General features: G+C 39.0%; 1 protein-coding gene across 1 annotated transcript in view; it reads left to right on the top strand.

Annotated features, from left to right (window-relative positions):
- Nucleotides 1-13,303, top strand: part of PKD1L3 (polycystin 1 like 3, transient receptor potential channel interacting) — a 54,547-nt gene that overhangs the window by 35,362 nt on the left and 5,882 nt on the right. Inside the window, exons 20-25 of the mRNA XM_074314627.1 lie at nt 3,753-4,068; nt 4,947-5,080; nt 8,832-8,956; nt 9,567-9,727; nt 10,968-11,178; nt 11,649-11,750. Coding sequence (XP_074170728.1) covers nt 3,753-4,068; nt 4,947-5,080; nt 8,832-8,956; nt 9,567-9,727; nt 10,968-11,178; nt 11,649-11,750 — 1,049 coding nt within the window. The remainder of the gene's footprint in view (nt 1-3,752; nt 4,069-4,946; nt 5,081-8,831; nt 8,957-9,566; nt 9,728-10,967; nt 11,179-11,648; nt 11,751-13,303) is intronic.

Below are 13,303 nucleotides of genomic sequence, written 5' to 3'. Positions count from 1 at the left end.
TGGAACATTTCCTAGGTTTCTGAAAGAAATCCAAAAGACATGTTCATCTCAGCAAACATTTAGTTTTTTCTGAAAGGTGTACGAGGTGCAGTTAGGAGAGTTTTTACAGATGGCAACTCCTGTTCATTGCATGTTCTTTGTAGTTCGGTTTTAGATGACAACAGTTCTAGGTTCAGGGCACATTCCATTCCAGTCTGTAACTGTCTATGCTAAAGAAAGTACTAACTCGATAAAAAGGAAACTGAGCTGTGGGGGGCTAAGGCCAGTGCCGTCATGAGAGGCATAGCTCTCTTCTTGGACTCGTTGGTTCTGCAGTTCAGTGTCATGGTCCGAAAGCACAGACCCAGAAGCCAGACTCCTGGGTGCATGCACATCCTTGCTCTCCACTTACCAGCAGTGTGTTCTTGGGTAAATTCCTCAACCTTCTGCACCTTAGTTTCCCCATCTACACAGTGGGGCTAATCTTAGGATCTACCCTATAAGATTAATATGCAGATCAGAAGCTTAGTAGATCTAAGTGTTTAGAACAGTGTATTAGCACATAGTATTCACTGGGTAAGTGTTAGCTATTATTATTAACTGTGGCAACTGGAGCTTAGGCTAATCTGCTAGACCCACAAAGGTACATGAGTTACCTGGACATATAAAAACAACAGCATTCTGTACATGTAGATAAACAAGTAGAACTAAGTAAACATGGGTGAAGCATAGTAAAAATTGGCACTAAAATGGTTATCTCTTCATCTCCGAAAACTCTTTACTTTCAGAATTGCTGTAGCCCAGTCATATTAGTCCAGTTACTTTCAGGAACATTGAAGCCCAAGCCGTTCACAGCAGATAATCTCTATCTTGTAAATACATAACTGTCCTAAATAGCATGGTCCAGTGTTTATTCACATTTAGGGAAAGGTCTTTTTCTTTGTAGGATTGAATTTAAATTTCTCTTGCAGTAATTTAAGCTTGATTTTTCTCTTTTGACTTTCTTCGAGATGGAAAACAACTGATCAAAATTTAGCATAGTTGTGTATATTTTTCATTTAGGAAATACAAAGTGAGACCACATTTGAAGGTTGTCACTTCTTACCTTTCTCTTTTATCTTCTGCAGAACTCTGTCCTTTAATAACTACTGCAAACCTTTTCCTACCAAATTCTCTAACATAATCATTCTTTCATATTAAAATATTTGTTAATAATTAAAACATGAATATGGAGAAAATTCAATGTACAACTGTATATTGTGCAACTCTCCTTTGTTCCATGATCCCCCTTTTCTATTTCCAAGAGGCAACTACATGCCCAATTTATTATATATTTTTTCAGAGGTAATCTATATTTGCAAATATATTTAAGGATAAATGGTAGCATACTATAAACATTGTCATGCATTTTGCTGTTTTCCCTTAATAATTTACCTGGAAATTGTTCCAGTATATAAAAGCTATCCCTAGTATGTTTTATTCACTTACTATATAGTATTCCATTGTATGGATGTACCATAATTTATATAACCAGCTCCTAATTGATAAACATTTGATAGTTGCCAATCTTTTATTGTTAGCAATGTTACCATTAATACCATTTTACATATGTATTTCACATGTGTATAAATATATCTGTAAGATAAATATCTTGAAAAGATTTGCTAAAAATATATATACATTTTTAATTTAGAAAGATTATTGCCAAATTGTTCTCCTTAGTTGTACCAGTTACACTCCCATGAGCAATGTATACGTCTCCAACAGCCCCATGAAAATTGGTGTTTTCAAACAATACACATAGCTTTGAAATCTACGAAAGGCTTTGCGACTGCACTCATGAGAAAATACAAGTTAAAACTAAAATAAGGTACTATTTTTCACCTCCCACATGGGCAAAACTTGCCTCTGTTCTTGCCCTTCTTCATTCCATCCTCCCCATGTTATTTTGTTTAAAACATAAATCTGTGTTGCTCCCTTGTTCAAAATGTCCCAATGGATTCCATCACATTTAAAATCCCAAACCCTTTCCAAAGCTTACAAGGGCCTGCGCAGTCTGGCCCCCAGCAACGTCTGTTATTTCATCTCCTACCCCTCTCACCCTCATTCACTCTGCTTCAGCTACGCAAGCTTCTGTGCTCTCCCCAGATACACCAAGTGTGTTGTCGCCTGGCAGGCTTAGAACTTGCTGTTGCCCTGATTGATATCCGCATTTATTAGTTTCTCTTAAAAGCCACCCCCTCAGAGAAACTTTCTCTAATCACCCTTCCTCCTAAATGAAAAGTGCTGCTCCCTCCCCACAAAACTCTCCACCCCTTCATCCTACTTGACTTTTCTTCACAGCACTAGCAGTACCTGAATACTGTCTGATTATTGCCTCTCTCCCTCCTCAGATGTGAGCTCTCTGTGGACAGGGAGGGGCTCTCTCGTCCACTGCTGTGTCCCAGCACCTGTTAATAGAACAGGACCTGCTATATGTGAGCGCTCAGTACGTACTGATTGAAAGACTGAATGAATATCGTTCCATCATCTTTGCCCATCTGTCATTGGGCTGCTTGGTTTTGTTTGCTTATTTTGATAAGTGGGAATCTTTTATGTGTTAAGAGGTTATTTAGTTGTAGATATAGATTTAGATATTTATGTAGATACAAACTAACAAATTAATTTAGGGAACTGCTATCTTTATGATGTTCTTTTCCTATCTGGGAATATGGTATGCTTTTCTATTTTCATCTCATCCTTAGTAACATTCAAAATTGCGCTTCATATAATTCTTGCACATCTCGTTAGGTTTAGTTTACCTTTTGTGTTGCTGTTGTAAATGAGATCTTTTATTTCTCTATACCTCCTAAGTAAATATTGCTTGGATATATGAAGACTATTGATTTCTTTATATTTAGTACCCAGCCACTTTGCTGAATTATCTTTTTGTAAGTAATAATTTTTAGGTTCTCTTTTTCTCCCAGACTTCTTGAGGTATAATTGTAAAAAACTGCGTATGTTTAAGGTACAATATGATGTTTTGGTATACAAATACATTGTGAAATGATTACCACAGTCGAGCTAATTAACATTTCCATCTCACATAGTTACCTGTTTTGTTTTGTTTTTGGTGTGGAAAGTTATATGGCTGTTGCAGGATCTTCAGTCAGAGTGTTTGGTGAGCTTGCCTCCACGGGCTCCTGGACCATGGCTGAGAGGGACTAGAGCTGGGTCACGGGGCTGACGTCCACACGCCTATTATCTGAGGCACAAGTGACTCCTCCTGGGTCCCTTGGATATAGTGCTGGTGGCAGGACCGAGGTCAGATGGCACTGGAGCTAAGTCCACAGGATGACAAAACTATTTCTAGGTCTGTAGCCTGGCCCACAATTGGTGAGTCAGCCAACTGTGTGGGACCTCCCTTCTCAAAACGGACTTGTTGGTCTTGGACTCCACGGGAGTTTCATAATTGCCTCCTTAAATCCCAAAGCTCCCACAAAGGCACGTTTGTCTGGATGGCTGCCAAATTATTATTGAGGAGATACAAGCAGAAATCTCATATCCCACCATCTTGCTGACGTTTCATTTGATTCTCATCATCTATCTAGATCATTATCTACAAATTATCATTTTACTTCCTTTTTTTTACTTGCATACCCTTTTTAAAAAAATCTGTTTGCATTTGCTAGAAACTTCTAAAGTGTTTTTAAAGATAGTGGTCAAAATGTTCATTTTTTGTTACTAACTGAATGACGCAGTTTTTACAGTGGCTCCTTGTACTCTCTCATTAGGATTTATTACTGATGGGAACGCCTTTCTTTTGGGCAATGTTCTCCTTCGTCAGATTCGCACTCCTGGTGCCAAAGTCTTTCCAATTGGAATGTTTCCCCAAGAACAAGTGAAGACATCTCACCAAGATCTGGAGGATACAGAGAACTACGGGGTTAACTGGCAGCCCCTTGAAGCAAACAGCACAAAAGCAGACAGCATTTGGCATTATCAGAATCAGGAGACACTGGGTGGCTATCCCATCCAAGGGGAATTTGCAACTTACTCAGGAGGAGGATATGTTGTCAGACTTGGAAGAAACTCCACTACTGCGATCAGGTGAGCAAGCCTGAGCCCTAAACAAAAGGGTCAAGATGTCTGCTTCTGTCCATTCTAGGACGAGAAGGAATTAGTGACCCGTTTGAGTTTTGACAGCCACCATGCTACTAAACTGTGAAACCTGCTGACTTTTATACTGTTAAGGAAATGTCTTTTAGTTGAACAATTTCCTTATTCAACTTCAAACTACCAGGTATGTTTTGGTTTGCCAATTCTCATTACTTTTCTCATCTGGAAAAACATCAATTTCAATTCTAGCTGCAGTTAAACTCAGGTAACTCTAGCTTAGGCAAACTGTACTCATCAAATATAAAACACTGCCCTTCATGGACCACCATCAATCCAAAATTCAAATGCCAAAATTAAATTGCCAGAGACTTATCGTTTTGTATATGAATCCTGAGAGTCTTTGTCATTATGTATGAAAAAGTCTAAATCAAAATGATTCTCATTTAAGTTTATAGCAAGAAATTAATAAAAACAATGCCAACCAAATGCCATTTCCACCCCTTAACACCTCTCAAAACTGAATAGCTGTAGTAAAGAGGAGCTTAACACTTCAAATAGAGAAGTAGTTGACCCAGCATATAAAACTAATTCCTCCTCAGACCTTCATTGCCAAATATGTTCTTGAACATTTAACCTTGGTGTGATTACTACTGTGAGACTTTTATTTTTATAGTCTTCTAAATTTATATTCATGTTAACACTAGTGAAAGACTGGGCATTAGTAACCATATGAAATATTGTACAGGTGAACCAGACTGGGAAATGCAGCTACTCAGGTGGTATGAGTTAGTACTGGAAAGGCCAGGGCATTTTCCTGCTTTGCAGGGTTGAGTGGGCAAAGTAACAGTGCTGTCCTTCTGTTTTCCCAGAGTCCTGCAACATCTGGAACAGAGCCACTGGCTAGACCGTTTCACCAGAAGCCTCTTTGTGGAATTTGTGGTCTTCAATGCTAATGTGAACCTGTTCTGTGTAGTGACCCTGATTTTGGAATCCAGCAGTGTGGGTATGACAGCCTCTTCTCTCCTCTCTGTGACTTGGGTATCTCAGAGTCCCAATTTCTTATACCATTACAAGACATTTTATTTTTTTAAAAATTTTATTGTGGAAGGGGAACAGGACTTTATTGGGGAACAGTGTGTACTTCCAGGACTTTTTCCAAGTCAAGTTGTTGTCCTTTCGATCTTAGTTGTGGAGGGCGCAGCTCAGCTCCAGGTCCAGTGGTGGTGGTTAATTGCAGGGGGCGCAGACTACCATCCCTTGTGGGAGTCGAACTGGCAACCTTGTGGTTGAGAGCCCGGGCTCCAACCAACTGAGCTATCTGGCCACCGGGGAGCTGAGCGGCAGCTCACTGACGTCATTCTAGTTGCAGAGGGCACAGCTCGCTGGCCCATGTGGAAATCGGAATTGGCAGCCTCGTTGCCCAGAACTCGGGCTCTAACCAACTGAGCCACCCAGCCACCCAACAAGACATTTTAATTAAAGTTACTACACATAATTTTAAAGGTCAAATAGTTCAATGCAAAAACTAGCAGTCCTCATTCCCCACCTCATTCTTGCTCCCCAGAGACTGCTACTGTCAGTTTTTAAACTGGTTCTTTTGGAATTTAAAAATTAACATGCTTATTTTATGAATCTGCGGTTTTAGATAGTATTTTTTATGATGATTTACTTTCTTATACCCACACATACTCCTAACATACACATACATACACACCTTTCTGTTTTCTCATTCTCCCAAATATAGTAATATAATCTATGGCTAATATTGAGTATTTCCATTACTGTGATAATATTTTCCAAAGATGAGCCATGTAACATACTTCAATTTCCTTTTTTTCACAACTGTTTTCCCTAGAGTTTATTACTTTTTAATTTGCTTGGTTTTGCATGCATTCTATCATTAATTCATCACCACACTCTTCCTAGAAGTAAAAATTTCATTCTGGGGTGGCCAGATGGCTCAGCTGGTTAGAGCGCGAGCTCTGAACAGCAGGGTTGCCGGTTCAGTTCCCACTTGGGCCAGTGAGCTGCGCACTCCCCACAACTAGATAGAAGGACGACTTGGAGCTGATGAGCCTTGGAGAAACACCGTTCCCCAATATTCCCCGATAAAAAATTTAAAAAAAAATCTCATTCTATCCAAAAGTATCACATAACCTATGATTTGATCTTAAGAGACACCCTCTCTAGGGGCTTCCATCCTTTTAGCACAGTCTGGATTGGTTATTCTCTAGGCCTGCTCTAGAGCTCTTATCCTGGATTCTCCCTTCACTGTCATCCTAAGGATCATCTTTACCCCTTTCCTCTCTGTTGGATCCCATTTCTCCTAGATCCTATGTCTTCCTCTCTTGGTTTACTTTCTCATTTTGCTGGAGCACATCCTATGGTAACTTCCTGAAAGGGTGTAAGGGAAGTAAATTTTTTGAAGCCTTACATGTCCAAAAACAATTGTTTTCTGCTATCACATTTGATTGCTTATTTGACTGAGTACAACTTTTTTACAGAATTTTGAAAAGTATAGCTCCCTTGCCTTTCAGTTTCTCATACTACTTGCTGTTAAGCAATACGATGAGGCCCCTGCTCCCAAAAGGTTTCAGAATTGTCTTTGTCCCCAGGGTTATGAAAGGACCTGACCTCATGGTGAGTCCTTTAGTTCTGAGAATATTTCTTGCATTTTTTTTTGTAAATTTCTCCTCTATTTTCTCTGTTCTCTTTTTCTGATATTCCTGGAATTTTGAGGTAGGAACTCTTGGACTGATCCTCTGATTTTCTTGTTTTTGCTTTTATTTTCCATCTTTTCCTTCTACTTTCTGAGATTACTTCAAGTTCTAAACAATTTGAATTTTTCATTTTTATAATTTCCAAAAATTGTGTTCTCATTTCTTTTTCAGTCTCCTGTTCTTTTGTGGAATCAATATCCTTTCAACTTTCTGAAGACACGGGAGATGCCAAAAAAATGTATCCACATGACTTGTATTCATCTTTTGTTTTGGTATATATTACAATTTTAATAGCTTTTTCCTTTCTTAAAATGTGTATAATTTTTTGGCACCCTCTGTATTATAGGTTCATTTTATTTTTATTAGCTCCTTCACTTCCTCTAATTCCTCTGAGCTTTTTAATTTTTATTTTCTATTTTCTTTTGCTCTCCAGTTTTCAATTTAGAGGTTTAAGTATCTGGCTGTTCTTTCATATTTAAGAGACAGGCAGTTAAAAAAAAAAAGGAAAAAAAGCAAGTGGTTAGAAGCTCAGCTGGTATCTGTCTTTTCTCTTGAGCAGTTTTCAGAGAGGGACTCTCCAAACTCCTGCCTTGAGGAGATAAGCCTGTTAAGACTTCTTAGAGCCAGTTGAGAAAAGGGGACTGGGAAGGACCTCACCGTGATGCAGTATGTAAACTTTCTCTTAATTCCCTTTTCCAGTAGACTTGCAGATATCCAGTAAGTTCAGATTCTCTAGTTCAACATCACTAGGAAATATACACCTCTAGTCTTGGGGTCATGAAAGGCAGGATGTGTAGCAAATACCTAGTTGTGACGGAGAGAGGCGATCTGGGATCTAATTGCTTATGTTTAAACTTGCAATTCTATTTTTAGTTCCACTTGATCCTCTACCTTCAGAGGTACCTGAAGCCTCCAATTCCTCAGCCTTTCCTGGGTTTTGTGGTAAGAATTGGCTTGCTTCTAGGTTTCCTGCACTGCTTAGGTTTCAGCTTTCTTGAATCTGGTCAGTGTTGTTCACCTATTTTCCGACTTCCAACAGTTTATAACTCTCATTTGCCCTCCTCTTCTTCATCTTTGTTTTTATCCCTTCTTTGTCATTGTAGTGCCATTTGGTGAGGCACTGGAAGGAAACTGGTACATTCAATTCCCCTACCTTTAATAGGAAGTCTGTCCTAATCCTACTTCCTTTCTCCTTTTTTCTCTCCCCAGAATTTGCCCACAAGTGTCCTTCCATTTACCACCAGATGTTACTTCTAATCAGGATATTTTTCTTCCCAGACCCACACAGAGACCACTGCTCTTACACTTCTAAATGGAGTGTGAAGCCTTCCTGAGAGTCTTCCTACGGTTTTTATTGTTAACTACCAAAAAACTAGGGGTAAAATAAACATGGGGAAAAGTTCGTCTTGAGAGCTACCTATGTGAAGCAGAATTCCTTTGTTCTTAAAATGTACTTTTTACTACAAGGGGTGCACCTTAGTTCTAATATTTTGGGGCTTTATGTAAAATTATATTCACAAGACCTTTCATGTGTTTATAAAACATCAACAATCTGTCTTTCCAGGTGGAGTCTGAAGCTATTTTTAGTCTATCTATATAAACATCTGAGTATTCATGGCATACTATTAGTGCTTTATACATGCAAAATAAATCTGAAATGGTTAATGGTTAATTTCTGAAAATGTGTTTTAAATATCTTTAAACGAAAGTGCCACGCTGAGATTTAATTCAATTCCCCACCAGCTTTTCCATTGCAGTCATCAATTCTGTTTTAAGTGACTGACACTGCACTGCCCTCGAGGTGGGATCAAGTACAATCTTCTCCCTCTACTGACTCTAGTGCAGTCGGCACATTTCTCCAATAGCTTTGCATACATGAGCTCACTTAATATGCATGACATCTTTAGAGGAAATACTAAGTTTAGAACCTCAGAAACATGTGAAATTGATGATACAGGAATAATTGAGGTTATTTCAAAGAGTTTGAAGTGGAAAGGGCTATTCTTGACTATAAATGTTCTTTGTTATTCTCAGGTGCTGTCTTTGCCTCTGTAAGACTGGACACTTTAACTTCCTTTCAGACATCAAAGGACTTTGCCTGGTCTGTCATCTCACAAGTCCTCTATTATTTACTGGTCTGTTACTATGGCTTCATACAGGTGAGTTGAAAATGTTAGATGTAAGATTCTCAAGATTGCCAGGATATTATTTAGGGAGCTCCACAATGAGCTATTACTAGAATTATGACTACGATTTTGATCCTTTCCAGAAGCTTGACTTCAGTTAAAGGCTGACTGGTTTTCCAGAGTAGCTCTTTGAATTTTCAAGAGTTAAAGAATTAAGTCTGTAGAAAGAATATTTTTTGTACAGTTGTATTACCCTAATATAAGGTAACATCAAGAGATTGAAAGTATGATGAACAGAGCAAGGACTCAAAAATACAGATGACTGGCACCCAAAAGAGAATGTATCTTAAGTCAAATACAATGTTTTATCTTCAGGCTTGATAACGAATTTAGAAGTTTCTTAAGTTTAAGCAACAATAAAAAAAATGCCTGTACCCATGAAAGTTGTATTAGAGAAGGCCACCTTTCCTCTAAGTAGCAGCTCTGAGTGACTGCAGAGCAGAACCAAGACCATAACCCGTTATGTCCAAGTTGGATTAACAAGTCCCCAGCTGAGTGCTCTGCCAGTGTTCCTAACACTTCGTTAGGGAGAGACCTGGATAATCTTCCAGGCAAGCAGTAGTTGACTGTGGTGTCTGTTTAGGGTCACCGGCTGAAACAGCAGAGGTGGAGGTTCTTCACGAAGAAAAAGAACGTTCTGGACATGAGCATAATTCTTATTAGCTTTGTCATCTTGGGGCTTGACATGAAGCTTATTTCTCTACATAAGAAAAACATGGCACAACACCACTGTGACCGTGACAGGTAAGAGGGAGCCAAGGAGCACAGGACGTTGCTCCTTGATGTCCAGAGTTTCCTGATTACAACCAAGTATTCTTTCAAACTCCCCCTCCTGCTCCACTGCTCTCCCAGATCTATATTTTTGTATAATACCAGAGTTAAACACAGAGCTTGGACTAATGTCCATGTTAGAGAAAACAATGAACTAGAAGCCATCTATTACTGCTAATCACGTTGAAAAGCTCTTCTGCCTTTCACATAGCAAGGGCCGCAAATTAATCATGCTGCCCAAGGAATAAAGCCTAAAGCATGACTAATGATCATTCTTTAAATAAAACCACAACACTTAGTACATCCTTTATAGCCAATTTGGTTGCTTTCCGGGTAGGGACAGTCATCCATACTGAGATATTCTGGTGTCCCTTTGCGCACCATTTCTGGTCTTTCTCATGGGGAGAGCACATATTGTCACCTGGTGTTTCTCTAACCTTTCGGTGGTCAAGAGCCTGGGCCACTGATCTGTGCAGGACTGAGGCCATGTCCCAGGAAGGCCTTACAGAGGGTTGTTTATGCAGGGGCAGTGGGTCTGTGCAGTTTGAATGATGTTGGCAGCTGCGGTCCAGCCTGCTGCTGTGTGGCACTGCCCAGGTCTTAGACAATAAAAGAACTGTGATAGAGTGCCAGCTTGCTCACATATATGGGGGTCTTCAACATAAAATTATGAATGCATCTCTCACATACTAAAACCTAATTGGTTTAAAAAAATAACCCCAATTGGTAAGTAACACCCCTCGCCTCTAGTTTAATCATCTGTCTACTCTCAGCTGTTAAACCTATTAGAGGATCAATTACCTACTGCAAGAGAACAGTACAGGATCAGGGTTACAGAAAACAGACTAGCATAATTGCATGTCTCATTGTGTTAACTCATCTCCTTCTGAGAGGAGAGATTTAACTCAAAGCAGAGCAAGAGAGAAGGCTTGGTTTACTTTCCAGGATGAATTTGAAGTCAAGAAATCAGCTAGAGGTCACATTTCAAGGTTTCTTCAGCTCCCAACCAAATACATGGTTTTTTGCCAATCCTCTCATAGCCACAAGTACAGAAGGCCACACGGGATGGCAGTTCTTACATCAAGCGTTTGCGCTAACAGGACTCAAAGAACAGCTGCACTTCAGCAGTGTGAACCCTAGAGAAACTGACATTATAGGAGTTGACAATGAGATACACTTCACAGTGCCTAACTGTCAGCCTGCCTCGGTACAGGTTCATCAACTTCTATGAGGCAATAAAAGTGAACTCAGCTGTCATTCACCTCATGGGCTTCCTGGTTCTGTTGGCAACTTTACAGCTATGGAACCTGCTGCATCATAACCCCAGGCTGCAGATCATCCACAGGACACTCAGCAAAGCCTGGGACGAGGTGGTGAGCTTCTTGCTGGTCATCCTGATCCTGCTGACAGGCTATGCCATTGCTGTAAGCCTCCATTCATGGTGTCTTTTCCTAAGTGCTGTGCTCTTGGAATCCCGTTGCTTCCCTTACAGAAAGGGTCACTACATGGAAAATCATCAGTTCAAGTTGGCAATGAGTTTGGAGAAAAGATAGTGGAGTAAGAAAGCTGGTTTTAGTTGTAGCTCCATACTTAATTAGTAGTATGACTTAAACTCAGATGTGTGTCTCATCTCTAAAATGGGGAGAAAATTTAGCTCATAAGAATGTGAAGGTCAAATAAATTTGATCAAATAAATTTATATAAAAATTATGTAATTACAAAGGAATTTTTTGTGTTTTTTAGGCATAGTAACTGGATGGCCACTAAGGAATTTCTTCAATTTCCATTCCTTTGGTTCTGTTGGCCTCATCATCAAGCACCTCAAGACAGAAAGAACTGCTGTCACCTCCACTACTCTCTACCCCCTCTGACTGGTCTTTCTCCTCCTTTTCAGTTTAACCTGCTGTTTGGATGGAGCATCTACGACTACAGAACTTTTTTCAGCTCAGTGGTGGCTTTTGTTGGTTTCCTGATAGGAATCTCGAATCACAAAGAGGTGAAACCCTCCATCCTGTCTTCTCTATTTGGTTTACTATATCTAACAAGGGTAAAATTGTTTATAAAAGCAGCATACTTGAAAAGGGAAATTTAGATCCTTTGCCATTCTGGTTTATGACACTACCTCTCCATACAGCTTTTGAGTGGCTATTACTCAAAAACCTGTCCCTTCCTAAGTACATAGTCCCGCCTCCCTCACTCCTTGTAGCCTTAATCTTATTGCCAAGGACACTGGGCTTAAACTTGGGATCTCGTACCTGGCCAGATTAACATGGGGTTGCTGCCCCTTTCTAAATGGCCCTTTGAAATATACAATGAAAATGACAAAAAAAATAAAAAAGAAAAAAAATAAAAAAAAATTTAGGTATAATTCCAGGAAGAACTGTGGTATTTGTTTATAGTTAATACTCATTTCAGAGAGCCTATTATTTTCCCCCAGTATCTACCTACACAAATCCCTTTCTATTCAACATAAAAAACAAAGTAGGAAATCCAGATGAGGATTTGGTCCCAAATACATAAAGATTTTATCTGGGAAGAAAAACTTGCAGTTCAAATTAGTGAAACTGGCAAGATTTTCATCAAGGCTTATTTCAAAGGTTAGTATTTAAAATGGGTAAATTAACATAGTTTCTAATATGGAAAGTTACCACCTTCGTAAGATAACTGCTATTTTGGGTGGACTATTTTGTTGTGGTTCTAGTCCCAATCACTAGGGATGAAGCCCTCACCCCTGGAACACTTTATATACATACTAAAGCTCTTGTTAAAAAGTAACAATCAAAATAATTAACTTTTGCTAACTTTCTGAGATTTTTAAAAAAACTTTTCTGCTCTAATCATACAATGTGAAGGGGAAATGGAGTATACTTATTGGAAAAGTCTTATATCACAAACTCAGAGACTGCCCAAACTTCATATAATTAAGCACTTTTAATTAAGTGGATGATAGGCTGGTACTAGGACATGTTTTGTCACATCGGAGCTTTCCATCACAGTGGTATTATAAGTATTCATGATCTAAGTTTTTGGGTTTTTTGTTTTTTTTTTAAACAGTGCTCTAGTAGCAACAATGAATGAGCCAATACCAAGGGAAAAATAAACACCTAAATTAATAAGATTGTTATGGAAAGCATTCAAGTGAAGCCCTAAATTTTAGAAGGCTCTCTTTATTCTGAAAAGTAAAGAATGGCAAAACTCAGTACTTATACTTTTCAAGATAATGAAGGGGAAAAAACATACTAAATTAAAAGCTACTTTTCTTTGGCTAACCTGTTAGATATTGGAAAGATCCTGTGTTTAGAGTAGAAGTTTCTTAGACTGGTAGAGACACTTTTCATTGTAATTTCTGGCATTTATTCTTTTAATACGCTTTTGCTACTCATTGAAGCTCCCACGTTTGGATGTATTTTCCAGAACTGCCAAAACTCACAAGCTTTGGATTATTTTAATTTTGCAACTCGCCTGTTTTATTCTTGTGAAAGCCCTGAAGGCACAATTATTTTTACACCCTTAGTGTTAGTCATTTTTGCTCTTCTGTTCACTCAAAAG

Source organism: Rhinolophus sinicus, linkage group LG11, assembly GCF_036562045.2.
Source record: "Rhinolophus sinicus isolate RSC01 linkage group LG11, ASM3656204v1, whole genome shotgun sequence".
Taxonomy (NCBI): Eukaryota; Metazoa; Chordata; class Mammalia; order Chiroptera; family Rhinolophidae; genus Rhinolophus; species Rhinolophus sinicus.
This window is presented reverse-complemented; position numbering and strand designations above follow the sequence as displayed.